The sequence below is a fragment of the Petaurus breviceps genome, unplaced genomic scaffold (assembly GCF_028583685.1).
Source record: "Petaurus breviceps papuanus isolate PSGF00001 unplaced genomic scaffold, PetGlider_PUasm1.0 90925, whole genome shotgun sequence".
Lineage (NCBI taxonomy): Eukaryota > Metazoa > Chordata > Mammalia > Diprotodontia > Petauridae > Petaurus > Petaurus breviceps.
The window spans coordinates 11,130,532-11,157,256 of NW_027187380.1; the positions used below are offsets into that span (position 1 = coordinate 11,130,532).

A 26,725-nucleotide genomic window follows, 5' to 3' on the forward strand; every position below is an offset into this window, starting at 1 on the left:
TTTACAATCTATTATAGTTTTGTGTTTCTAATTTTCTTTTACTCTTGTTTATATATGTAAATATGGGTACTTGCTTAATGTAAATTTATTTTAATAAAGAAGTGTAGCTCTCTACAAAGCATCTCAAAAGTCTTAGTGTAGTTTTAAGACTTCAGGGACATGCTGTATAATTCACTTAGCCCCATCACCAGAAGTCTTTGATGAGACTGTTCTCTTCTGAGAAATGACCAGGTCTTTCTGTGCCTAAAGAGAATTTGCTTGTTCTTGGCCTTTTTCTTTAGTCCTTAGGAAAAGGGATTCCCAACTAATATATTGGGATCCACTGGTTACTGCTACCATGGCTAATCCCCACTACAACCACCCTTTACCACACCTTCGCCCTTTTTAAGGGTTTGTTTTTTTTTATCAACACCCATCTTTCATTTCACATTCCAGTCCTACCCCTCTCCCCCTCAAAAAAAAAGTATTGCAAGGCTTCAGCAGTACAAAAACTAACTCCTCTTCACAGAAAGTTTGGGGAATCACCATCTTAGAGTCTGATGAACAGTTAGGCTTTCTAGCAAGAACTCCAGCCCCCACCACAGTATGAAGGCAAGGTTTCTAATAAGCTTCATCTCCTGCAACCTGCTAAACTAATTCTCCATACAATGTCAGTAGCTGACTTCTGAAGAACCAGCCCGCTTGTTGATACTCTACCAGTTTTTCTCCACTTAAATGTCCTTTGTATCTCTGCTTTAGTCCAGTGCTTAATGTAATTGTTGGTCTCAAGTTTCTCACTCAGTACATTGGAAATAATAGTCACCTTTCAAGAATCCAGTGGTAAAGTAAATGCTTTGAATAAGCTTGTGCAATGGTTTAGTGTACCCTCTGCAATATCGCTTTTTCTCTTTTCGTGGCAGCTCTAGAGAAATAAAGATAAGGATGAAGAGATATGACTGGAGAGGAAAGAAACTTTTTTTTTTGAATGGCAATTGGGGTTAAGTAACTTGCCCAAGGTCACACGGCTATGTTTTTGGAAAGAAACTTTTGAGAAATAGGTTCTGATTTCAGGAATCCCTATGCAAGTCAGGTAACTTATACCTTAGTCAACTCAGTACTGTACTGGGACATCCTTTCCCTATCACAGATCTCGGTTCCTGTCTTGGTTTTCCTAGCACTGCAGCTTCAACAAAAACTTAAGAAAGTGACTGTTGTGACTTTAATGTTGGGAAATGATATCACTGGTGCAGGATGGGAGAAACATAATAAATTTACTCTCAGACTTGGGCCCAACTCTCTCTTCTACTTACATTCCTCACTTCTGATCTATGAGTAGAGGCAAGAATAGTTAGCTTTTCTATTTCCTTCATATTGCAGAATAGGATGAAACAAATAATGACGCAAGATGGACAATTAATATAAATTAATTACCGTGTTTCCCTGATAATAAGACACTGTCTTATTTTTTTTTGGACAGAAAAACACCAGAGGGCTTATTTTCAGGGGAGGGCTTATTTTAATGAACATTGACAGCAATTTTAATAAACAGGTAAACGTGAACAAAAAAATGTACCTTTATTCAATAATGATCATGTCATCTTCTTCAACAACATTGTCATAAGTGTCCACACTCTGAATTCCGTCCTGGATGTCTTGCGCCTCCATTTCCTTCAGAAGAAGTGGACCCAATCTGTCATGTCCAGCAATATAGCTCTCTTTAAATGAATATGTCTTGTCCAGGTAACCTGCTCGTAGTGCCTTGGCGACACAGCTGTCAGTAATTTTATCCCATGACTTCTTCACCCAAGTCACGACTTCTTGCAGACAGGGCTTCACAAAGTTTCCACGCTGATTTCTTTCCATTCTATTTTCAGTGTAGTCATTGACTCTCATGTGCAAATGGTCCTTGAATGGCTTCTTTATTGCAATATCAAGGGTCTGGAGATAGGCAGTCATTCCTGCAGGAATCATTACTTGATCTATTCTTCTCTCTGCAAGGAAATTCTTCATTTCTTTAGCCCGGTGAGTGCTGGCTGAATCCCAGACTATCAGACCTCTTTGGTTACCTCGCATAACTAGTGGCAGCATTAAATCAACCCACTTTCTTATAACGGCTTGTGTACACCAGGCTTTTTCAGTTTCAAGAACGTAAATGCCAGATACACGTTCAATCTTATCTTTCTTGCCCTTACTGATGATTAGAGGTGTGGCTTTCTTTCCATCCAAACGAATTGCCAAAACACAGGTGACCCGTGCACTTTCATAGCCAGTGGTGGGAATGTAGATTGACGTTGCACCCCTGTGATGAATTGTTGTTTGAGATCCTTGTCCCATAAACACTGCAGTTTCATCCATAGCAATCATATTGCAGGTTTGGTACTTGGAAATGTCGATCCTATCAATAAAGGACTTGAATGCAAGTGCACGTTTAATAACTTCAGCATCTTCCAGCTTAAACAGTGTTGTTGATCTTCTTAGGGACAGTTCATACCGTTGAAGGAAACCGTCCAACCAGTGTTGTGATGCTTTGAATCCTTCTGAGACCATTTCAAACTCTGGTGCCATTGAAAGGGCAAATGCTTGAATATCAGCCCCTGCGCACATCCAAGGCCTTTGCTCTCCTGTCAGCAATCCATTCACCAATGAGGATCTCCAAGTCAGGATATAAGGGCTGCCGACCTGATCCAGACCTGCACTTTTTCCCTTTTCCCTCATCCACCTGTTGATTGAGGTTATTATAATCTGCTCTCCATTTTCTGACCATTCGAAGATCCAAAAGTTTTTCTTTACAGAAAACTGCAAGATTCTTGCCATGTGACTCCTCTACAATTGCTTTCTTATACTCAACAGTATACAGTAGCTCTTCCTTTTTGTACTCATGTCTGGGGGTCAAAACAGACAGAATAATAAAATTATGACCATCAGTCCTTCTTTTCACTCCATCATGCCCCCTGAGTTCTTATTTTTTCATACCCTTTTTATCCTCCATCATGCCCCCTCACTCCCGCTTACACCAGGTTTTTATGTTGTCCTGCCTCAGCTCTCCTCCGTGGCACTTCTCTCAATGGCGCCAGCAAGCAAATCACTGGGGAAGAACAGGATGACGCGCTCACTGCTGCAGCTCTGATTGGATGCAGCTCGGAGCGCGGCGTGCGTTTCACCCGGGGGGGGGACCCTGCATACACAGGGTACCGTAATGTAGCGTGTAGCGCAGGGGATCGCAATCTCAATAGGGCTTATTTTCGAGGAATCTTACACAGTAAGGGGAGGGCTTATTTTCGGGATAGGTCTTATTATCGGGGAAACACTGTAGTACTTTGAGATTGGCTTCAAAGAGCCCTATATGTCCTTGCATATAGTTATAACAAAGAGAATTAACAGATTATCCTCTTTCTTTATTCCTGTCACAAGAAAGGGAAAAGCCCAGGACCTGGCAGGAGGGGCTAGAATAGAAGTGAGAACAGGTCCAAGTGAGAGGAACTGAGCAGCCCAAGAAGCAAGGATAAGTCAGAACATAAACTCAAAGGACAGGTGCTGATCTCACTGATTCCAGAGGACATGCATATAGAATAAGAACCCAGAGGAAGAAGAACTAGGGAAAGGTTTGGGTTTAGGGGAGAGATGGTGAATGGGTTGTTAGGTACTAAATAATACCTATTCTTAAGGGTTTTCCACCTTGGATTGTGTGCCCCTATTCACAACATCCAGAAGAGAGTTGGTCTCATTGCTGGTAGTGTCACTAATACCATATTTCATATTCATATAGACCAACTCCTGATTCTAGCCTGTATGTTTGTGTTGTGTGTTTGTTGTTGTTGTTGTTGTTGACAGGAGGGCAGAATCCTTGGACTGTTGTATATATTTCCACATGTTCCTCCTGGGAAAGGCCAAGGATATTTCATTTTGGAAGAGAAACCCGGGGGATGGGTAATGTGATAAATCTGTTTTTGTCACATCCTAAATCTCTTCTTCTTGACAACCATCTTAACTATCAGAAGGTTAATACCACTCTTAAATGTTTTACACTTAGTTGCTTTTCTGGAAGGTTGGGGAAGTAGGTTTGTCAACTGTCAGGGGTTGTACCTCTATCTCTTCCAGTTGGAAGTTTGAATGCCACCTATACTTTCAAAGTGGCTGCATATTGTTTAGAATGGGTACCTCTGTTCTTAGGGAAAAAGACAGCATTGAACTGCTTGTGGCATGTAGTATATAAACTGCTTTACTTCTCCTGTGGAAGAATGAAGCTCAATGCCAGCACCTTTGTGAAGCTCCTCCACGCTTCCATTTTCCTGTCTTATACAACAGGATAATTCAGTGTTCAGGGGATACAGAATTGAGAAGATTCATATTGGGGTGATTCCTGAGGTTATAGGCATTGTTGAGGATAGGTGAGACATCGATTATACCTCAGGGGTGTGATGTCTTGTCAGTTCATAGTTTGAATACTAATAACCAACATTAATTATCATCTGTTGTTTCATGTTGGGGAGAGGTATTGTGGCTATCCAGAAAATACAGCTGTCACCCTAGTAATGAAGATTGTCTACCTGGGAGCAACTTTAAGCTTTACGAAATAGGGTAGATTAGATTGGTTCCCAAGTTGACCAGATAGAAAGCTGCCCTCCGCCGGCATTGTAGAGATGCAGACATAGTACTTGTCAGAGAGAGGGGGAAAAGCAGGCACCCATGTGAAAAAGACACCAGTTGTTATTGTTGCTGTTGGCTATGATGAATGTTTATTGATCACTGCCTCAGATCACTGCCTCTTTGTAGTTGGCCATTCTCCAAGGGCATGTTTCCTTGAGAGTTACTCAGAAGACCCCTTTCATACTTTTGCCCCTTAGATAAGCAGCAGGGGTAGCAGCTGTTTGGGAGGGATAACTCAGATTAGAATGCATGGTATCCAAGTGATTAGAGTTATTTCAGAATGGCCAACCAAGGTGATCTAGTAACCTAATCTCAGGCTCATATACTAGTTTAAACCTCGATTTTTTAGGGACCATGAAGCACATCTAGGCCTCTTGCATCATTCCTTCCCCAAGAAGGAACTTTTAACCTTTTTGTTGTTCAGTAATAACTTTTGCTATAGCTTTTTTTTTTTAACAAAAGAAAGGAACTCATAAATTTGCTCCTTTTAAGAAGTTGGGGTGGGCAGGGTCTTATTGGAGAACTGTTGGCCAAAATGAAATACTAGATGATCTATGGATTTTTCTTACTCATACCATTTAATTTGATCAAAAATATGGACAGTAGTGGCTTTCAGAGATTGTTTTCACATAATGTACTTTTCTGTTTCTTCTGCAGTTGAAATTAGAGGATCGCTCAGTGGTGCCCCGTGATGTAGTCCGACACATGAGCTCAAGTGTAAGTGCTACATTGTATATCCTTGTGCCTTTTCCCTGAACATCAGTCTTGGCTAATGAAGAGTCTCAAATATTTGAGACTGTGTAGAGAAATGAGGTCAAGGTTTGACCTCCTCAACAGTACCTGTATCTGAGTTCCCTGCCATAGAATTTTTCCCCAACATGGGGCCCCACTGACTTTGAGGTTTGGGGTCCTGGCAGTATCTGTCACTGTTACCTATAACTCTGAAACTTTTGTATCCTTGTTTTTAGGATAGTCAGTGTGGGACTGTGATTGATGTGAACATTGACTGTGCTGTAAAACTTGTTGGTACCAACTGTATCCTCTACCCTGTCAACAGCAAGGACCTGCAGCATATCTGGGTAAACCAGGCCTCAGGGCTTCCCCACCCCACCCCAGTTCCTGTCCCATCTTTTTCTTTCTCAGGGCCAGCTGCCCTCTATAGAGTGAGGATATTGCTTTCGTCCCATTCTTTTTCCAAATGTAGCTGACAAAAGTGTCAAAATATGTAGCATGTGCTTCTCCCTTTTAGACTTGTTTGTCTTTTCCCCCAGAGTGAGGAGTTTTCAGATTTAGTCATAATATCTACTTCCCCCAATACCTCATTTTGAGGTCTCATTAAGGACTCTCAAAGAAAATGTCTGTTCTGTTAGTGTCTGCTCCATGTCAGGGCCAATGACAACCTTCTTTCCACATAACAAACTAATGAGATCCACTCCTTGCCACAGTGGGATGATGAACACTCTCTTATCACTAAGATCTCCAACCTAGTTTGCACACACATTCTATGTCATCTCTTACAACTATTTTCTCTGATTGATCAACAGCCTTTCATGTATGGGGACTATATTGCCTATGACTGCTGGCTAGGGAAGGTCTATGACTTGAAGAACCAGATAATCCTGAAGTTGTCCAATGGAGCCAGGTACTTCACCTCCCTATAGGTAGATCCTTCCTTTCCACTCAGAGGGGCCCAAAAACCCTGGAAAGGAGGACAGTCAAGGGGTTTTTTAGAGAAATTATAATGAAAAGGTTCATGTGGTAGGACAATGACAGATATTTCAGGCATTTGGGGCAGCTCTGTGGGGTAAGAGAGACAACATGGCATAATGGGAGGAGGGAGCTAACCTCAGAGATGGGAATGCCTGGGCTAATTTCAGGCCTCTCACCCATCCTAGCTGTGTGACCCTGAACAGGTCACTTAACCTCTGCCTGTTCTGACAAGCCCTTTATTAAGTCTTTTAAGTGACAGAGAAGGTGCCAGTCTGCATTGATAGAAGAACTTCCCTCTTCTGGGAGTTCCTTGTATCAAAGAAATCACATGTCCGGTTGCTAACCCTATCCCTTTGGATCCTTGAACCCAGTCCAATGCTTGTCTCTCCTGCAATGTTCCTATTGTATTGTTTAGTTTTTTTTCTTTGTTTCTTCCTCCTTCTTTGGAAGAATGGCCTGGGGCAGCCGGGTTTCAGGGTTATGTTTAAGAGGAGAGTACTTTCAAAAGCTTTAAAACTGGTTAACTGCAGGATTTTTGGATTAGCTTTCTGTTTACTTTAGCAAAGGTTCTTTCCTTAGCTGAGAAAGTTGGGTGGTTAGGGAAGAAAAGGATTTGGTATGTTGAAAGCATTGATAATAACTCTCTTTACCAGTATCTGTTTTGCTTAGTAACCTAAATTAGTCTTGATAAGCAAAGTAGCTGTTTTCCTGGGTCCTGCTCCACCTCAGGGACTCCAGTCAGTGTGTCACCTAGCAAAGAATACCTTGATCCCTTTTCTCAAGTCTTGAATCTGTTTTGTTTCCAGATGTTCCATGAGCACAGAAGATGGTTCCAAGCTCTATGATGTTTGCCCCCACGTCAGTGACTCGGTAACTTTCCCTTCCCAGGAGAAGTGTCTTAGGGTTCAGAAACTTCCTTCTGTCCTCAATTTGGGGCCCTCAGAGGAAAGGGTACTGCTAAGCAGACAGCTCACCAATATCCCCTTCCAGTTGCTCATTCCAAGGGCATGGCTTCGTGATGCATAAGGATTTGTCTTGGGGAATAGTGAGGTGAACATGGGAGATGGTACCTGTGTGAATGTGTGTATGTGAGTGTGCATATGTGTGACTGTGCATGTGTGTATGTGCCTGTGCGTGCGTGTGTGTGTGTGAGTGAGTGAAGTGGGGAGAAACATCATGGGTAGTCAGGAGTACCTCTTGCTGAAAATCCACTTTTTTTCCTCATTACTTCTGCAGGGCCTCTTCTTTGATGATTCTTATGGCTTCTACCCAGGCCAGGTGCTAATTGGCCCTTCCAAGGTCTTCTCCAGCGTACAGTGGCTGTCAGGTGTCAAGCCTGTGCTTAGCACCAAAAGCAAATTCCGAGTGGTGGTAGAGGAGGTAGGGTCAATCAGGGATTACTTTGGAGTCTTGAAAAGGGACTCTCTCTGGAGAAATAATGTTACTACTTAATTTATCTCAGGTCTACCAAGTCCCAGAATTATTTTGATTTTTGAAGGTCTTGTGACAAAAGGGGTTCACTATAGGAAGCTAGGTATCTGATGACAAAATGGATTATTGTCAGTTAGGGGATCTTCCCACAGTATGACTTGTATAGTTTGAGAAAGGCCAGAGTGAACAATATGTAATTTTTAAGGTAGAATAATATATGATATAATGTCACTTTTATGCATTAGGATGCCGAGTGATAAAGTAGAGACTATTCTTTAACATTGAACTGGGAGGTAGACGGCCAAAGTTCTAGTCTAGTGAAAAGATTGCTGAATTTAGAGTTAGAAGACCTGGAGGTTCAAATCCTAAATCTGCTGTTTATTAACAGTATGGCCTTGAACAAATTACTCAACTTCTCTGGGCATTAATTTCCATATCTATAGAATAAGGGGGTTGGAGTAGGTAGTCTTTAAGTTTCCGTCAGTCTCTAATATATGATTCCAGTCTTAATTTTGCCTCTAGCTGTGTGACTTTAGACAAGTCACATCACCTCTGGAGAACCTCCATTACTTCAGTTGTAAATAATGGAGTTGGACTAGACCCTTTAATGGCCTTCCTGCTCTAACATTCTGTGACTGATTCTGCTTTGGAGAAGGGGTATTGCTTCAGGTTGGGAACTAGTTCAGAGCCTATGAGTATGAAGTTCCACATTCCAAGTTTGTATGCTAGCTCCTAGAGCTCAGCGTTAGGGAGTAAAGCTTTCCACAGAGCTCTTTTTAATTGAAGCCACTAAGAATCTGTTCTAATATTGGCCCTTTCCACCCATCCTAGGTACAGGTCGTAGAGTTAAAAGTCACATGGATCACCAAAAGTTTCTGTCCAGGAGGCACAGACAGTGTCAGCCCCCCACCTTCAGTGATCACACAGGAGAATCTGGCTCGGTAAGTTTCTAGTTCCCCTTTTCCTCCAGGACCCAAGATGTTAACCCCAACAAATTTCCTCAGGACTTTAAGCTCAGTCACAAGAGGAGGATCATAGAACAGTGCCTTCCCCTCAGAATCTCAGCTTACCACCTTTCCTAATTCCCTTTCACAGAGTAAAACGTCTTGGGTGTTTTGATCATGCTCAGCGGCAACTTGGGGAGCGTTGTCTTTACGTCTTCCCAGCCAAGGTGGAGCCAGCCAAGATAACCTGTGAATGCCCCGAAAGAAATTGTGTCCTGGGCGAGGGCTTTGTGGCCAAAAAGGTACAACCAGTGAGTTCGGAGTGGGCAGCTCATACGTTTTCAGTAGCAGTAGGGAGGTACTGAGCAAGTTTGGGTCTTAGTCTTTAGTGAGCAGCTTCCTTATATACTTCCTTAATCATTTATTCTTTTGCAAATCTACATGCTACTTGAGCTTGTTGTTCTTGGCCTAGCAGCCCTTGCTTGATTGGGTTATTCTTTCTTTTTTTTGGAGGGCAGTTGGGGTTAAGTGACTTGCCCAAGGTCACACGGCTAGTTTTTGTGTTAAGTGTCTGAGGCCAGATCCGAACCCAAGTCCTCCTGACTCCAGGGCCAGTGCTCTATTCACTGCACCACCTAGCCTCCCCTTAATTGGGTTATTCTGAACTGGGTATTCTGCCTTTCTGACCTTGGTACATCTTCCTCCTCCATGTCTCAACCTCTCCAGGTAAAGCGGTTGCTGAAGAAGCAAATTGTGAAGATCATGTCCTGCTCCCCAGATTCCCCTGGCCCTGGGGATCATCCTGATGGGGATCCTGATAAAGGAGAAGCCAGAGCCAAGAGTGAAACAAGAGATTCAGCCTATCCTGACGAGTCTCCCAATGGCTCTATCAACCCAGCTGAAATTCAGGATGAGTGTTTAGAGGGATCTGATGACACTATGGAACAACAGCCACCATTTCTGCTCAAGGAAGAAGGAGCCACAGACTACAGGCTGCAGTCTATGGAACAGGATGCAGATGATGAGGCAGCTGATGATACAGATGACACTAGTTCAGTGACTTCTTCAGCTAGCTCCACTGCCTCCTCCCAGAGTGGCAGTGGCCCTGGTCGGAAGAAGAGCATCCCCTTGTCTATCAAAAACTTGAAGCGAAAGCACAAGAAAAAGAAGACTAAGGTATCTCGAGAATTCAAGCCAGGAGACAGGTAAGCAAAGATGTTGAGACTGGGGTCTAGTTTAATTAATCTGATTCAGTCTGCAAGGCAGCTGAGACCACCATTTCATTTGTTGCTCACACCCTCAATTTAGGGACGGGGGACCCTCAGCTACTCACCAGCTCAGAAGGAGCCCACCCAAGGTATCTTGTAGGCAGTTGGTGGTTGAGGCACTACACAAGGTGGCCTAGAAGGGGAGAATGATCAGTGCCAGGGCAGGCCTGTAGGACCAGGTGGCCCCTGTATGCCTAGCCTGTGTCCCCAGTTTCCTCAGAGAATGGAAGGAACTTAGATATTGCAGGCAGGATCTCTAATGTCAAGGCATCAATCCTCTGTTCCTTTGAAGAGAACAAGAAATTAGAACATTCCACGTTTTCTAGTCTACAGGAGAGTTGGGGAGGTGGGGAGATGAGTCTCAACATCCTAACTCACTGGTGCCTCCAATCTGGTAGGGTGGCAGTGGAAGTGGTGACCACAATGACCTCAGCAGATGTGATGTGGCAGGATGGCACAGTGGAAACCAACATCCGTTCGAATGAGCTCTTTCCTGTGCACCACTTGGACAACAATGAATTCTGCCCAGGAGACTTCGTCATAGATAAGAGAGGTGGGGGCAGTTGAGTAGCATACTCCCCAGTAGGGAGGGGCTAGGGATCTCAGAAGAGAAGAGGAGGTCATTTTGGAGGATTCTGTGCCAAAAGTTACAACAGGATCGGAGTGGTGATTGAAGGAATTATGATTACTCTTCTGAGTAGATAGTCACACATTTTGGGGGTTTGGGACAGGGAGAAGAAAAGGTCTGGATCAGGCAGGAGGTAGACATTGGGTCTCATGCCAGAATTCAGGATGAGAGTTGGGGTGAGCATTTATGGCCCAGAATTTCTTAGCCAATCACCTTCTTTCTTATGAATTCATAGCCCAGAGTTGTCCAGATCCAGCTGTTTATGGGGTAGTACAGTCTGGGGACCACATTGGCCGAACTTGCATGGTGAAGTGGTTCAAACTTCGGCCAAGTGGGGATGATGTGGAGGTGAGTGTATAACTGTTTCTTTCTCTTCTAGAATGAACTCTGCTTAGAGGGAATAGTATAGGAGAGAGTGAGGGGTCCTTGGTCTAGAGGGTAGCCTGGCTATAACAGTCTGTGTTTTGTGATTGCAGCTAATTGGGGAGGAAGAGGATGTGAGCGTTTATGACATTGCTGACCACCCAGATTTTCGTTTCCGGACGACAGACATAGTCATACGAATAGGCAATGCTGAGGAAGGTGCTACTGGCCCCAAGGAAGATGAGGTACAGTTGACCAGCTGTCCACTTTCTCACTCAGTTCATCCCTATTCTAGTGTTGTAGCTAAGGCAGCCTGGAGTGAGGAAAGCTGCCTCTGTGGGGCAGGACAGAGGGCCCCCATTTGTTCTACACAACAAACTGAAGTTTCTTCTTTATCATACCCAATCTGCTTACAGAAATCAAACAACTGCAGGCTCTTTTTTTACCACCAGATGGCCCCAGCACACAGGACCTGGTCATACCAAAATATAATTCAGTTCACACATCTCATGGGTTCTCAATTTATTAACCAAAGAATCAGCTAAATCTCCCTATCTGCAAGGGAACATCTGAGATTTAAAGGACTGACTCACCTCTCACCTTTATGGTAGCACCTCTTCAGATGAACATCAGTAAATATCCAAGCATTCCTATATACAAAATGGTGTGGGGAGACAGAGGTCATGTGGTCTGCTCATTGAAGATGAGACAAAGTGGCCTGGGTCCAGCGACAGCCTCTGCCACATTTCTGACCCTGCCCAGGTTACTTGTTGCTCTAGGGCACTAAGATTAGAAGTTGAAAAGAGAAGTGGTAACCTCTATTGATAGACGGCGTTTGCATAAGGGAGCTCCCTGTATCAATGAAAGGATAGGTCCATTCTCCACCTCCATGTACAAAGTACTCTCTGCCTAGGCAGCATGAGAATACCAAATTGTACAAGATTTAATCCTTGCCTGTGAATTTGTAGTCAGTCTAGTAAAAGTAAGCCACAAATACTGATGACTTCAAGCAGGATATGGTGAATCCTCTATCAGCAATAGACTAAAATGCTGTAGGTGTTAAGAGAGAGAACAAGAACTTTGGTTTGAGCTGATCAGGAAGGGCAGCTAAGAGGTGGCCTTGGTGGTCCCAGGATGAGTAGTCACTCCAGTGCAGTAAGTCTGAGAAACAGCAAGTCATCCAGATTGAGAGGTGTGTGAGACTGGGCAGAGCCAGAGGGAAAGACCAAGGTCATGGCTGCCTCTTGTTCATGGCACGTGCGGTAAGGTTTGTGAGGTCCAGATGATTCCCCAGCAAACACAATGAGCACTTACAGGTACAATATTACTCATCTTTGGTCGCATGGCTAATAAGCTCCAGAGACAGCATTTCTAGTGCTCTTTCCATTGCACCATACTACCTTTCAATTCCAGGTTGGAATTGAACCTGGATTTATTCAGTGGGTAAGGAGAGTCCGTAGGTTTTGAATAAGCAAGTCTTATGAGGTTAGTTCCACTTTAAGATTTCTACTCCTATTTCTGAGCTGTTTACCTTCTATCTTCCCAAACTTCTGGCCTCTACTCCCATCTCAGGCAATTAAGTATCTACTGTGTGCCCAGCACTGGGGATATAAATAGGAAAAAGAAATGTGACAGTCCCTGCCCTCAAGATACAGTTTCCCTCTTTAAATCTCCCCTCTCTCCTTTAAAACCCCGCCTCCCATCAGGGGGTCCCAGGGCAGAAGGTATTGATGTAGTGTGGATTCCAGAGCTGATGCTCTCTAAACTGCTCAGAACTTGGATCCTGAGTCCAACAAGATAGCTCATCCAGTGTCCTTGTTGTGTCCTAAGAAGGTAATCTGTGACCCAGGCTGTATTTTTTTTTTTTTTGCCCTGCAGCCATCAGTAGGCCAGGTGGCTCGTGTGGATGTCAGCAGTAAGGTAGAGGTGGTATGGGCCGACAATTCAAAAACGATCATCTTACCCCAGGTGAGAGACTCTGAATAGGCCTCAATTGATTAGATGCCTGTAGTCTGATTAGAAAGTTTTGTGCTCTACTTTCTGCTTCCCTGTACTAGAAAACAAAAAAGAAAAACTCTTAGCCTTCTCTTTTTTATAACTCTTTCCCCTTCTGCCCCAGAAGTAGATTTAATGGGATAGGTCTTTCTTTTCAGTTTCTTGAAGGGTCTTGGATAGGTAATGAAGGGGGGTGGCCTGATTGGGAAAAGAAAACAGAGGAAAGAATAAAAAAAAAAAAAGAGGTGACTTTACCCCTAGTTACTCCATATCCCAGCCTTCTCTAATTTAATCGTCTCATTTGATCATTTCCCTAAATCTTTAGATTCAAAGAAATTTTCACAAACTTTCCAAATTTGCTTGACTCCTTTTTACGTTTACCCAATGTTTCCCTTTGCCAGTCTTAAGAAAATATAAACCTTTATATTGCAGATAAACTGACTCTAACAAACACAGGCTCCCATGAAAACTGAACAGAATAGGAATAGCAAGGAAAGGTGGTTTGAGTACTAAATTGCAGGTTCTAGACATATGTACTTTCCATATCTCCATTCCTTGCTAGCCTAAGTAAAGTGACTACTTGACTGCCATTCTTTGCTTTCATGCCAGAGCTTTTAATGGACCAACTCTCCTAGCCTGCATTAAGTTTTGGATCTTAACCATCCTATCCGAGGCTGTCTGGGGAGAGAGAACAGTATGTGACATAGTCTTCTATGTTCTCACCTCCCCCTCCTGTCACTTGTTCCAGACTTACTGGTGTGTCCCCACAAAGGGGACACTGCCGCAGTGTCAGCTGATCCAAGCCTCATTTGCCTTGGTTTTCCCCTTGGGCCCCTTAGCCCAGTTGGGCAGCACAAGCCAGGGTGGAGCAGGAGCACTGGTTAGGTATCCAGACAGTACTGTCTTCCCAAGTTCTGTAGGGGAAAATGAAAGAATCAGGGGAATGGTTTAGAGAAGGCTAGTTTGTTCCAAACCAAACTGCAGAAGCTGGGATGAGACTCCTAAGTTTAGCAGTCAAGAAAAGAGGTAACAGGTACATGTCATTTAGCAGCACAGTGTGAGCACAAGCCGTGATAGCCTTTAAAATAAATAGCCCACCTTGAGCCCCTTCAGAATACTTTTCCATTGGTGGGGATGTTACATCCACAAGCAGACCCTGAAAATCTGAGCTATCATTGTGTTTCCTCTCCTCTGCCCAGCACTTGTATAACATCGAGTCAGAGATCGAGGAGTCAGACTACGATTCTGTAGATGGTAGCACCAGTGGGGCCTCCTCAGATGAGTGGGAGGATGAAAGTGACAGCTGGGAAACAGACAATGGGCTGATGGAAGATGAGCACCCCAAGGGAGATGAGCCCATCATGCCTCCTACTGAGCTTCCAATCACCACCGAAGAGGACAAGGGAGTGGTGATCAGCGAAGAGGCTGTAGCTGCAGCAGCTGCCATCCAGGGAGCCGTCGCCATGGCTGCGCCTGTGGCCGGCCTGATGGAGAAAGCTAGTAAGGAAGGGCCCCCAAAGAGTTTCCGGGAACTGAAGGAAGCCATTAAGATCTTGGAAAGTCTCAAGAACATGACAGTTGAACAGCTTTTGACTGGCTCGCCCACCTCACCCACTGTGGAGCCTGAGAAGCCCACCCGGGAGAAGAAATTTCTAGATGACATCAAGAAGCTACAGGAAAATTTGAAAAAGACACTAGACAATGTGGCCATTGCTGAGGAAGAAAAAATGGAGGCTATGCCAGAGGCAGAGCGCAAGGAAGAAAAGGCTGAGGCTCAGTCTCCTGTTCGGTCAGAGTGGCCTAGTGAGACCCCAGTGCTCTGTCAGCAGTGTGGAGGCAAGCCAGGGGTCACTTTCACAAGCGCCAAAGGCGAGGTCTTCTCTGTACTGGAATTTGCACCCTGTAAGTGGACTTCTTGTTTGTTTCCCTTGTTCTTTCTCACTGGATTCCTTCTGAGTTGGCATATCTCTTGTTGGAATGGGGACATTCCACTCCATTTCCATCCCCTGTGCCATACTTCTCACTTGCTGCTTCTCTCCAAAGCCCCCTCCCAGGTGAAGGGAAGAGTCAGATAAAGGGTATATCATTCATCTGTCTGGGGAAGAATGCCAAGCCATGAAGTGAGGGGTACTACTTCCCAGTGACTTGGGCTTCCCCTGACTACCAGTCTTTCCCCTGCCCATTATGTTCTAGACCCATCTCCCCACAGTTCTCTTTATTGGTAAAATAACTGGTCTTTCCCTCCTCCAGTTAATCATTCATTTAAGAAGATTGAGTTCCAGCCACCAGAAGCCAAAAAATTCTTCAGCACAGTAAGGAAAGAGATGGCACTGCTCGCTACCTCGCTTCCAGATGGCATCATGGTCAAAACCTTTGAGGACCGAATGGCAAGTAGAGGGAGCCTATTTCCCACCACAGTAGAGCTGTATATCATAGGCTATTACTTGCTAGGTTCTGATCCTCTTAGCCTCCTGTGGGAACAACATATTCTTTCTTAACTACAGGGAAGCTTGAGACCAAGGTCTTATTGCCAGTTTTTTACACAGTACCAGTATCTCCACAGACAAGGCCAGAAAAATTCCCATTGATTCTAATCAGCTGTTGCTTAAGGCTTTAGTGTCTACTCCTAGTCACAAAAATGGATATGGTAATTGATAATCCCAGAATGGTTATTTCCAAAATGTTTGCTAGGATATATTCCTTATTGCAGAAATCAATTTTATCCAATTGGATTTTTTTTTAAAGTATTCACCCTTTCAATGGAAGAGCCTCTGATAGAGGGCAACCTGGAAAACTTCCCTTTAAATATTTTCAAATTTTAAAGCTGATTTCTTCTTTTCACCTTATTGTGAGATAAAAGGATTGTGTGGAAGCATAGGCTTTTTTTTTTTCCTGGATGTCACATATTTTTAAGAATCCATGAAAAAGATTTGGGTAGGGAACTAGTAGTAAGAAGATGCTCAGTGACTATATGCATCAGACTTTTAAGGTCAGAATTCTGGTGGCTCAGGCTACTACAATGCCTTTATCTCAGTGTATCCTGGCTGATTCCAGTCATCATTGACCTTATCCCTCTTCCAGGACCTCTTCTCAGCCCTGATTAAGGGCCCTACTCGAACCCCATATGAAGATGGCCTCTTCTTGTTTGACATCCAGCTTCCCAACATTTACCCTGCTGTGCCACCCCACTTTTGCTACCTCTCCCAGTGCAGTGGGCGTCTGAACCCCAACCTATATGACAATGGGAAGGTGTGTGTCAGTCTACTGGGCACATGGATCGGAAAAGTGAGTAGGATAAAAAAAATGGAGATGGGAGAGCAAGCCAAGAATGTCTCCAGATTGTTATTCACTACTCCTCCATATGTATTTCAGGGAACAGAAAGGTGGACCAGCAAATCCAGCCTTCTACAGGTGCTCATCTCCATTCAAGGTAAATTAAGTGACATGTGGGGGATAAAGGACAGTGGGTTCATGGCAAAGGGATTTGGACACTGAGCCTCTTTGGAAGAGTTACAGTTTTCTCATTGAGTCAGTTGTAACACCATCTTCCCTGAATTCTTAACTGAGCAAGGTTAAAAATAGATTTGAAGGACTTCCATTCATAATTCCAGACTTTTCTAAATTAAGCTTCCAAAGAGCCAGTGCTCAAGCTGGGGAAGAATTGACCTGGTGGGGCAGGAAGGACAGTGTAATGGACAAAAAGATTGGTCAGCAATAAACTAGAACTGTTATTTCACCTACTCCTTGAAAGAAAGGCTAATCTTACATAGGACAATGGGTAGATAATCAAATATCTTTTGAAGTAGCCTGGCCCTAGCTTTTCCTTTGGATCCCTGGCCTGTTCCATTACACCTTCCATTTTCATAATTAATTCTACAGGCCTGATCCTGGTGAATGAACCTTACTACAACGAAGCAGGGTTTGATAGTGACCGGGGCTTGCAGGAGGGCTACGAGAATAGCCGCTGCTATAATGAAATGGCGCTGATCCGAGTGGTACAATCCATGACACAGCTGCTACGGCGTCCACCTGAAGTCTTTGAGCAGGAGATCCGGCAGCATTTCAGCACAGGAGGCTGGCGGTTGGTGAACCGCATTGAATCTTGGCTAGAGACCCATGCCCTCCCTGAGCGGGCCCAGGAGCTGCCCAATGGGGCCCCAGGAGATGGCAGCTCACCTGAGCCACCCACAACTACTGAATTATCTGACTCCGGCCGAGAAGAGCCGGAGGAAGCAGGTGTGGCTCCTGGTGATGCCTCCCAGGGTTCAGACTCTGAGAGTGGTGCCCAGGGACTAGCACCCTCAGTTAGCAAGGACTTACCAGAGCAGACCTCTGAGGCCACCCCAGACTCATCTGTGCCACCCAGTGTCAAACCAAAGAAGCGGAGGAAGAGCTACCGAAGCTTCCTACCTGAGAAGAGTGGTTACCCAGACATCGGCTTCCCCTTATTTCCCCTCTCTAAGGGTTTTATCAAGAGCATCAGAGGGGTCCTGGCACAGTTCCGGGCAGCCCTGGTGGAGGCAGGCATCCCTGAGGACACAGAAGACAAGTAGCAACCCCCACACTGAAAAGACAGTAGACACAGTGGGGAGAGGTTGGCCTGTTGCCTACTCACTCCCTCTCCTGGAGTCTCCCTTCTCCTTTTTTTCCATCCCCAAAGAGAGGGCCCCCTGCTGCCCCCATCCCCCCCAAGGTGAGTGATGCTGAAGTGAAAGGAGTTTCTAGATGCACTCTCGTTCCTGGTCTGAAGCCGTCTTAGAGCAAGAGGTTCTTTTGCAACAAAGAGAATCTGAACTTCCTAGGTTATTTTTTTATAGTTTTTTTTTCTCCTCTTTCCCTGGTTACTTCCTAGCAAAAAAAGAAAAGCCCAGTTCTTCTTTCTCCTTCCTTTCCCACAAAAAGTTCCCAGAAAATAGCACGGGGCTGTCTTTAGGCCTGCACGTCCTCTTCATCAGTGGCAAGATCTGGTCTCTGGAGCAGTGGATGTGCCTTGCATTCATTGTATCAGGGAAAGCCACGCTCCACTGGCCCCTTGCCTGCTAGATTGGCTCCCCTGCTGCTCTCTCCAGAATCCACTGTCTCCTAACTATGTCCCAAGCAGAGCAGTTGTTCCTTAGGGACTTCCTGGGGACTATCCCATCCGTCACACCACCCTCTCAGAACTTTGTCTGTGTTGGCTCATTACCTATGAGGTGGCAGTGACACATAAAGGGGGTGGTTTAGAATTCTAGAATGAGGGTGAGGATAATGGATTTGATGGGGAGGTGGGAGGTAAAAGCTTATAGGTGCCTTGCTGATCCCAGACCCGCCCATATGGGAGAAGCAGCACCTTAAGCTCAAAAACTTTTTGAACTGAGAATATAAGTGCTCCCTCCTCTTACCATCAACCAGGAGTGAAAAGTACAGCAGGAAGGAGGGAGTAAAGTGCTAGGGACTCTGCCCCTATCATCACAGTAGCCACTTGACAACATGGAGAGGTGACATGAAGCTCCTACCAGAGAGAGGCTCCCTTCCTCAGCAGCTAGCCCATTCTGGTGTGAGAGTGAGGCACCCAGCTGGCTCCAGTGCAAAGACTGCAGCCAGCTGGGGACTGGCACCTCTCCCAAGACACGCATAGAGGTTTACACATTTTCTAAGCTTTTGATAATGTGAAGCTCCAGGTTATGAGGTTGCTATTGAGCACAATGCAGCTATGTAATTTTTTGGTGTATGTATTGTAATATTTAAGGTTTAAAAAAAAAAAGCTAAAATCTCATAAAGGCAAAAACCTTAAACATAAGAAAAAGACAAAAAAAAAAAGCCAAAGCATGATGCATCTTGTTAGCCTTAAGCTGACTCCACAACTGTGCTGTACTATAACCAGCTAGCAGCAGCAGTGGGGAGAGTGGTCAGAGGCAGGACTGTGGGTGGCATTTGAAGACTTGATTCTATTCTGTACAGTATTTAAGAACAAAAAAGGATTGACTGGTGGGGCCATGCTTCAAAGTGCGTTCATTGTTCATGTGGAGATGTGAATGCTCTATTGCTTATAATATCTGTATAAAGTGCTGTGTGATTAAACTTTTTTTTACCTGCATTTTTTTTTTTTTTGGTTTGGCTCATTAGAATGTAAAAATAAACAAAAAAAGGTAACGCCATTAAACCTGCCTCTGCCACTCATCTGGACTTTGCTGCTTTTTTTCCCCCTGTAAGACAGTTTTTGAAACACACAATCACACACACAGTACTCCCCATTCCTTCATTCATTGAGAGCCAAACAATTGCAAGGTATATGCTCTTATGTCCTCACCAAGGGGCCACCAGGCAGCATCCTCTGAGGTCAATCAGATCACTTTTCAAATACAGTAGGCATTCCTGTCACAGATTCCTAGGTGTCTAGCCTTTCTCAGAAATAATGGTTCCTTTCTAGAATTTGGTAAAGAATGTCCTAATGTTTGACTTTGGACTGCAATACTCAAAAGTCTCTGTTCCTTGGTCATTTCAGTCAGTTGAGCTCTTCCATAATTTTTAGCCTTAGTAAGAAGTTTTAATACTTCTTTATGAGGCTGAAGTTGCTGGCATAACCCACAATAGGGCTCTAGGCAGTTATTTCTTTTTTACTTCAGGCAAGGAAAAAGATCCTAAGTAGGAAGAAGTGGGAGGTGGCTGGGGGTTTGTTGACACACTGCTTCTGCTGTTCCTGCACCTCCTTCCATGGGTCCTATCTAGTTTGTCTGGTAGGAAAGATGCAAGGGGAAGATGCTTTCCATCCAAAGATCTAGTCACAGGCTGGAGAGAGGTAGGTTTTGTTTGCAAGAATGGAAACAACTGCCTGACTTGGGGGAGGAGGTGCTATTGTTCACAGTTGCCCTTTTCCCTACAGCTGTACCTAAGAAAGATACAATTCCCACCTTTTCACCCAAGCTTTTGGCCCAAATAGAATGTAAACGCTTTAAGGGCAGCAGGGACTCTTATTTATAGCTCCACTGTCTGGCACATAGTAGGGACTTTAATGCTTATTGATAAGGCTTCAACCAAATTCTTTGAGGATTACCTGACTGATAGAACTGGAACCAACAAGCCTGCACTTTCTCTGGCTGTCAGTAAAATTGCTGTTTCTTCTATCTAGCATCTTCTAGAGCAATAGTGTTCAACTCATACAGAATCAGGGACCACTGAACTGTACAGGATCCCTTTGAGTGGTATATTGACTTTGAAAACCACATATTAATATTTTTTTTATTTCATTAAATAGTTCTGATTCTGAATTACATTTTGAGGTTTGGGCTGCACTTCAGAGTTTTGCCAGCCAAAGTTTGACACCTGTAGTGTAGAACACTGAACTTAAAAAAGTGTTTCAAGTTTCTTCATTGACCTTTGGCAAGTAGCAAACTCAAGTGTTTTTTTCCTTCATCTACAAACAGAATAGCTCAAATGAACCTGGATTTTAAGCACTTTGTAATTGTAAAGCACCATGTAAATGTGATCATTCTCCTACAGCCTATGTCCTACTTTTTCCTTATCCCCCACAGATGGGACTAGGCAACCTGGAAAAGTCACTTTATTTAGATTGCTCATTTGGTATACTACCTCTGGCCAATAGAGTTCAACTAACTCTGGTCCTGATGTGGGGAAATCTTGGACATGGAACAGAGCTAACTCCCATAATTCTGGAGTCTGGAACTACCTCACCTGTGGAGGAATTCCCTTTTTGTTTAGGTGTAAGGCACTCCCTATTTGCAAAGCAGAAGACTCAACACTAGAAGTCCAGTGGAGTCCACAAGCCCTATTTAGAACCCTATTTAAGAAGTGAATTCTGATGAAGCAGAGTCTTCTGAACAGGGTAGAGGACTTGGCTCAGGACCAGGCTTTAGTTCTGGACAGCCACTAACCAAATGAAAGCCTCCAGGGTGCACCTGGCCTTGGATAGCTTCACTGGCCAGCTGTTCCCCATCTACTGTAAGCATGCCCCTGGTATCATGAGGTTCTAGGCGGAAGGCTACCACAGGCACATACACCAAATTAGGGCAGTCCAGGTCCATGTGTGTACCCTTTTCCATGGCCATGAAAAGACGAAGCAGGGTAGCCCGGGGCACACCAGCTCGAAGGTAGAACAGATGTATAACCCCTCCAGTTCCTCTAGCCATTGGTGCAGCATACATCTCACTACCCAAGTGGGAATGCAGGAGAGCCAGCACCAACACGAATTCGTTTTCAGGCACTACCGTCCAGTTTTCTGGCACTGGCTGCTCCAGAGGCACTAGGAGTGAATCTACAGGGCCTGGTTGGTCACAGCCCAGGGGAGGTCCAGAGATTTTAGAAGAAGGTGCTCCAGCTTGGAGAAACGATAATGTTCCATGATAGGTGCGCAGGGCAGCCAGGCGGAGGAATGTGCCCAGGGTAAATCGAATCTTTCCTAGGCACCTGTACTTCTCACTCTCCACATCCACGTCAGCAACAAAGCCCCAGCCCAGGCTGAGCACAGAGAATAGCCGGCTGCCTGAGGCTGTATGTAGGGAAAGCAGGTTCATGGGAGAAAGCCCCCCATGGCACAGCAGCAGCGTACAGTTGGTCAACAGGTCTTCATTGGTCACCTGTTCATTACTGGGAGGTGAAGGGAGAACATGAGGAAAGTCTGGAATCCTGATTCCCTGACCCCACTGGTCCCTTCCCTGGGGTTGGGCTAGTAGAGAGTGGAATTGTCTGCAGCCAGCCTCCAGAGGGAGAAGGTAAGCCTTTGACTCACTGAGACTGGGATCCCCAAGGCTTGAATGCCCTCCTGAGAATGTAAACCCTTGGGGGGAAGGGAGGGGTCAGCAAGCCAACAACCAGAGGAGAGGAAGGTGTAGGAGGGGGAAATGGAGACAGAATCCTGGCCCCTCACCCTGCGTAATGGTTTACAGATGCGGCCAAAGCATTGCCGGAACCTGCTGGGAGGCTACAGAGAGGCTTCTGAATCGCTGTTTCCCAATCAGGTCGTTCCATCAGGCCATTCACCACCTAAAAGTGCAAAGTCGGTACCTGTCTAGCCTTCCCCCAACAGAGGCTTGCCCTTGCCACTAGCCACCTCCTAACAGCAACTATCTGCAAGTATCCCTCTTCTCCACATCACCCCCAGCCATTGCCCACCACTCACCTCGTGCATCAGCCCATCTCCAGACATCACCACCAGGGCATCCCAAGAGGAAAGGTCTTCATCCCGAACCAGTTCCCTTGCATGGTTTCGCCGCTCTGTGGGGAGGAGGGAAGCAAGCAGTTCAGGTTCTTCTGCATTCCGATGTGGGACCCTAAAGTCATCATCACTCTCGCCCTAAGTTGCTGACCCAAGGTGGCAGGGACTGGCAGACCACCTGCCCCTCGGGGCACTTAGCCTTACCAGTCAGACGCAACTTGAAGAAGACGCCAGCTTCCTGCAGCATGGGCTGCACTCTGCTCTGGAAGAGGTGCAGGGCCTTGCCGGTTCCTCCCCGAGGGTTTAGCAGCACTAGCACCCTGCAAGGCCTCGGCAGAAGTCTTCTTGGGTGCCCTGGAGAGAAGAGGAAAAGATAAATGGGTGAGGCAAGAGCTTCTCCACCAAGGCACCTGGAAACTGGAGCCGTCCATCACCTGGACATTTCAGGGTGTTGTAACACTGAGCTTGAATTACGCGGATTCAGATGCAGCCTGGGGAACCCCTTTTGGAGATGTAGGTACTGTAGCTTTATGAATAAAGGAGGACCACTTTTTTTTTTTTCCTTTTGGAGGGCAGTTGGGGTTAAGTAACTTGCCCAAGGTTACACGGCTAGTTTTTTTGTGTGGGTGTTAAGTGTCTGAGGCCGGAACTGAACTTGGGTCCTCATGACTCCGGGCCGGCGCTTTACTCACTGCGCCACCTAGCCGCCCCTAGAGGACCACTTTTGACCAAGAGAGAATGAAGCTGGGGGGAAAGAGCTCTGCTCCACACGCCTCTGTTTTTGTTCCCTCTCAGTCTCTAGTTTGTTGGAAAAGTAACCCAAGGAAAAGAAGTAGCCACTCCGCTCGTCCAGGCTTTGGTATTCTGGGCCCCTTCCACCATCACCATCACCACCACGACCTCTACTACCACTACCGCCACCATGTTCCTTCTTTGGCCCTCACGCACTTGTATCTGTGGCCTCTGCCCGAGACTCCCTCAAGTTCTGGAGTGCCGGTGACCGAGGCGCTATAGAAACGCAGGCCTCTCCGACTGCCTCCGCCCCGGGATCCTTATCAGCCTCTCCCAGGCACGGGTCTCCAGGCTGGCACGGGGACTCGCCTTCCCCGCCCCAAGTCAAGGGGTGACGGGAAGCATGTTCCATCCCCAGGTAGGAGCTGCGTGGGGAGCAGAGGCACAGGAGCTTAACACTGCTCCCTTCTCAGCCGTGGAAGGAGCTGCGGTCGGCTGAGTTCTCTGTTTATCCCGAAGGACGATCAGTAGAGCCTCCAGGAAAGCTAGGCTCAGCAGGATGGGGTGGGAGCGAGTACCGCTCCGTCCCCCCCCCCCCCCCCCCCCCCCCCCCGCCCGCTGCTTTAAGGCACGAAACTCGGGAAGAAAGGACTCGAGGTAGGAAGATTCTGCGATCCCAGAAGCGGGGCGCTCCGCCAGCGATGCCACGTCTAGGTCCCCAGCACGTCTTTCCCGGTTTCTCTGGATCTCCAGAAAGGTATCTGGGTCTCGGGCCAGGGGTAAGAGAGGATGGATCCGGTAGAGAATCAAGGATTCCTCCCTATAGACCCTGTCTCCAGAACAGTCAGGGTCTTTCTCACATCAGGTCTGGGGGCGGGGAGAAGAGGTCCCTGGAACCAGGTCGTCCTTCAATCTCGCAAAAGTCCCGGAACCCCAGCGGACATTGCGCAGTCACAAGATCCAGGACAGGGGATTCCCACTCCGACCAAGTTGCCCGCTGCTTTCCCACCTCCTCCTGCTTTGGGAATGGTCTCGAGAATGAGCTCGACTTCAGACTGTTCCCCCTCTGGAGCCTGGCGGTGGGGGCTGGGCCAACAGATGGTTTCGCGTGCTGGCCAGAGGGGTCAGGGTGGAAGCGGACCCGCCTGTTCAACACTGACTCGTCCCGCCTACCACCCTGTCTCTAGCTCCAACTCCAACTCTGCAGGGAGGGAGACGAAGCCTGTGCCCCAGTTCCCCCAGAGGCTGGGGAAAGGCGGATCCGAGAGGGAGGAAAGGTGGGGCAGCTCTGGCGGCCCTCCCTGGTCAGGCCGGTTTGCCGCAGGAGGGGCCAAGGCTGTTTGCTTTGATGGCCTGAGACTTAATCCCTAGGATCCAACCTCTCGTCAGAATAAAAAGGAGCTCTTTAGAGCAGTCTTATTTTACCAGCGCTCTTCCCTCCTGCCCCAACTTTCCCCCGCAAGTTCTGCCATTCGGCACGGCTTGGTCTGCCAGGAGAAGGGAGCTCCAAGTATTCTCCCCCACCCCCTGGTGGCTGGCCACGCCTCCGCACCCCGGTGCTCCCGGCTCACCCCCTGAGGGAGAAAATCCGGAAGACTCTACCAAAAGGAGAGCATCTGCCCAGGGGCCATCAGACCCAGCATTAATGAGTCCATCCCCAGGAAGCAACCTAAGTGACCTCCCCCTCCCCCACCCCACCCCCAGTCACAGCACAAAACTTCCAGGCCGGCCCCACAGCCCCCTTAACTAGTCCAGCCTCTGGGCTCCGATCCCCCATCTCACCATCCTGACTCGAGGGCATCCTCCAAGTTGGAAAGCTAGCTCCCGAATCTTCCCGGCAAACAGCTGGGTCCCCCTCAGGTTCTCTCCTGAAGCTCAGAGCACCCCCACGCCTTTCTCGTCCGAGGCTTGGAACACCCCCACGCGGCAGAGTCAGGGACGCCCTCCCCTGTGTCGGTACCGATCGTGTGCTCCCCGGGCGCTGCCGCTTCGGGTAGCAAAGCCGAGGGAAGTCACCGACTGGGCGGGCAGTGTTCCAGCAGCGGGAGGAGTGACAGCCAATGCGGCCGGAGACGCGGCGTGGCGGGCGAGCTGCCCAGCCTGGGGGCAGCAGCAGAGACAAGCGAAGCCCGAGCCCGAGGCGTGCATGTGCCGCTAGCCCGGCAGCTGTGTCAACCTGGACGCAGGGTCCAAGGCAGAGGGGCTGGAAAAGCGTAAACTGCCCTCGCAGCACAACTTCAGGCTGGCGCTCAAAAGTCCGACTCCAGCCTCCTAAAGTGACTTCTGGGGTAGGGAAGCGGGAAGCCGGAGCGGGACATTGTACTGGGCGGGGAGGACGGAGGAGGGCCGGGGGTGGAGTCCAGGCTGCGTCGGGTTGGATCTGGAAGCTCTCCAAGCACAGGGCGCAAGGAGCCGCTCAGTTCAGGGTTCCGTACTCTCCGCTCCAGAGTCGGTTACATCACAAAGACTGCCTCCTTCAGAAAATAACCCCCAGTGGCTTTGGCGGATGCCCACCCGCTGCCGACCTGGGTCGCACTTTTCTTCACTCCGCTGCTTGCCCCGCCCCCGACGGCTTCCGCGTAGAACTATTTTTAACCTCCATGGCTGCTACCCATCGAGTTCCAGAGGAGAAACCGGGCTGTCCTGGAGGCAGGGCGGAGTAGTGCACCTGTGGGGAACTGCTGTGGAGGCTGTAGGCCCCAAGCATCCAGGAGAGCTGGACCTCACGGGAGGCCACCTGGGTTGTGGAGTGGTAAGGGTTAGTTTGGATCTAAGGAAGTAATTGCAACCCAGTCTCAAGGAATTTTCTTACCTTGTTTCCTGAGGCCCTCCAAATGAATGTGGGGAATTAAGTGACAGTACTCTTCCAGAGAGAAGGAAGCCTAGGGTTGGGGAAATGGGAAAGGTGAGAAGGAAGGAGGAGGTGGGGGGGAGGCTGCTGGAGGTGATTGATAGATAAGGCCTGGACTCCTAAATAAGGTTTTAAGTTTCAAATGAAGACAAGAGCTGGGACAAATCTAAATTTATATTCCCTAGGGCCTCCTAAATACAATGCTCTCTGCCTGGGAATGTCTGATGATACGCGTTGAAATTATTTCAGATTTGTTCGTTTGCCACCATTTACTTACTGAGAACCTCGGCTTACAGAGCTGCAAAAAAACAAACAAAAACCCCAGTCACTGTCCTTAACTAGTTTGAAATCTAAAATAAAGATACAACATAGCCTAAATTAGAGAGTTGTAAACACAAAGAAAGCTACATGGACTCAATTAGTTTCAGCCTTAGGCACTGTGTTTTGTTTATTTGGGCAAAGTGGTTAGGGATAAATTGGAACAAAGTTATTAAGTCAGTCTTTAGGTGAATTGATCTAGGTGGAGCAAAAGTTATCCAAAGTCGAAGGTCTGTGACACTACTACTAATCAAAGAAAGAAAATGGAGAAAAGAGTAAAAAGGATACATGTTAGTCAATTAAAATTTATTAAATACCTGCTATATGCCAGGCACTGTATTAAGTGCTAGGGATGCAAAGAAAAGGCAAAAAAAAAAAAAGTCCTTGCTCTTGTGGACAGACTTCCAGCAGAAGAGCAGACATCTCATTTCCCAAAAAGCTGCACTAATTTTGGACTCATTTGACTTCTCCACCATGTCCCCAGTAAACCAATCATTGGAAACCTCATCCTCTTAGAAGATTCAATCAGCCTTGAAACTCAGTTCTTCAGTACCCTCTCTCTGTCCTTGTGCATGAAGGGTGAAGGCTGAAAGGAGGGCTGAAAAAAAGAGCAGTCTCCTCAGACATTGCCTCATTTGCCACTCAGATAAGCTCATTGTGGATTTCTGTCTTCTCCGCTGCCCTCTTTAGGACTTACTTGACTTCACC

At 46.6% G+C, this 26,725-nt stretch overlaps 2 protein-coding genes across 3 annotated transcripts in view; one reads left to right on the forward strand and one right to left on the reverse strand.

The window, feature by feature from the left end:
• The window catches only part of UBE2O (ubiquitin conjugating enzyme E2 O), an 84,631-nt gene extending 65,507 nt beyond the window's left edge, over positions 1–19,124 (forward strand). The window contains exons 2-18 of the mRNA XM_069076306.1: positions 5,284–5,343; positions 5,595–5,705; positions 6,171–6,268; positions 7,143–7,206; positions 7,573–7,716; positions 8,599–8,708; positions 8,863–9,013; positions 9,438–9,916; positions 10,378–10,532; positions 10,843–10,955; positions 11,084–11,215; positions 12,849–12,938; positions 14,165–14,867; positions 15,216–15,352; positions 16,047–16,250; positions 16,338–16,395; positions 16,845–19,124. Of these exons, the coding sequence (XP_068932407.1) occupies positions 5,284–5,343; positions 5,595–5,705; positions 6,171–6,268; positions 7,143–7,206; positions 7,573–7,716; positions 8,599–8,708; positions 8,863–9,013; positions 9,438–9,916; positions 10,378–10,532; positions 10,843–10,955; positions 11,084–11,215; positions 12,849–12,938; positions 14,165–14,867; positions 15,216–15,352; positions 16,047–16,250; positions 16,338–16,395; positions 16,845–17,518 (3,483 nt within the window). The 3' untranslated portion in view covers positions 17,519–19,124. The remainder of the gene's footprint in view (positions 1–5,283; positions 5,344–5,594; positions 5,706–6,170; positions 6,269–7,142; positions 7,207–7,572; positions 7,717–8,598; positions 8,709–8,862; positions 9,014–9,437; positions 9,917–10,377; positions 10,533–10,842; positions 10,956–11,083; positions 11,216–12,848; positions 12,939–14,164; positions 14,868–15,215; positions 15,353–16,046; positions 16,251–16,337; positions 16,396–16,844) is intronic.
• A 1,045-nt stretch (positions 19,125–20,169) lies between these two features.
• On the reverse strand, positions 20,170–26,333 carry SPHK1 (sphingosine kinase 1). 2 transcript variants are annotated; one of them, XM_069076308.1, is made up of 5 exons: positions 24,631–26,333; positions 22,321–22,470; positions 22,081–22,175; positions 21,829–21,944; positions 20,170–21,548 (listed from the first exon to the last, which is right to left on the reverse strand). In XM_069076308.1, the coding sequence occupies exons 1-5, from the start codon at positions 24,647–24,649 to the stop codon at positions 20,747–20,749; spliced, it is 1,182 nt and encodes a 393-aa protein (XP_068932409.1). In that variant the 5' UTR covers positions 24,650–26,333; the 3' UTR covers positions 20,170–20,746. The 2 variants fall into 2 exon arrangements, with proteins under 2 accessions (XP_068932409.1, XP_068932408.1); XM_069076307.1 differs by lacking the exon at positions 24,631–26,333 and adding an exon at positions 23,065–24,488.
• Positions 26,334–26,725: the final 392 nt, after the last annotated feature.

Excerpts from the sequence above, each read along its gene's own strand:
- SPHK1 (XM_069076307.1), bottom strand. The coding sequence starts at position 23,260 with ATGGAACATGCTTCCCGTCACCCCTTGACTTGGGGCGGGGAAGGCGAG. Across the intron at positions 22,176-22,320 it reads CTTCAAGTTGCGTCTGACTG|AGCGGCGAAACCATGCAAGG; the intron begins GTAAGGCTAAGT and ends TCCTCCCCACAG. Across the intron at positions 21,945-22,080 it reads GAGATGGGCTGATGCACGAG|GTGGTGAATGGCCTGATGGA; the intron begins GTGAGTGGTGGG and ends TTGCACTTTTAG.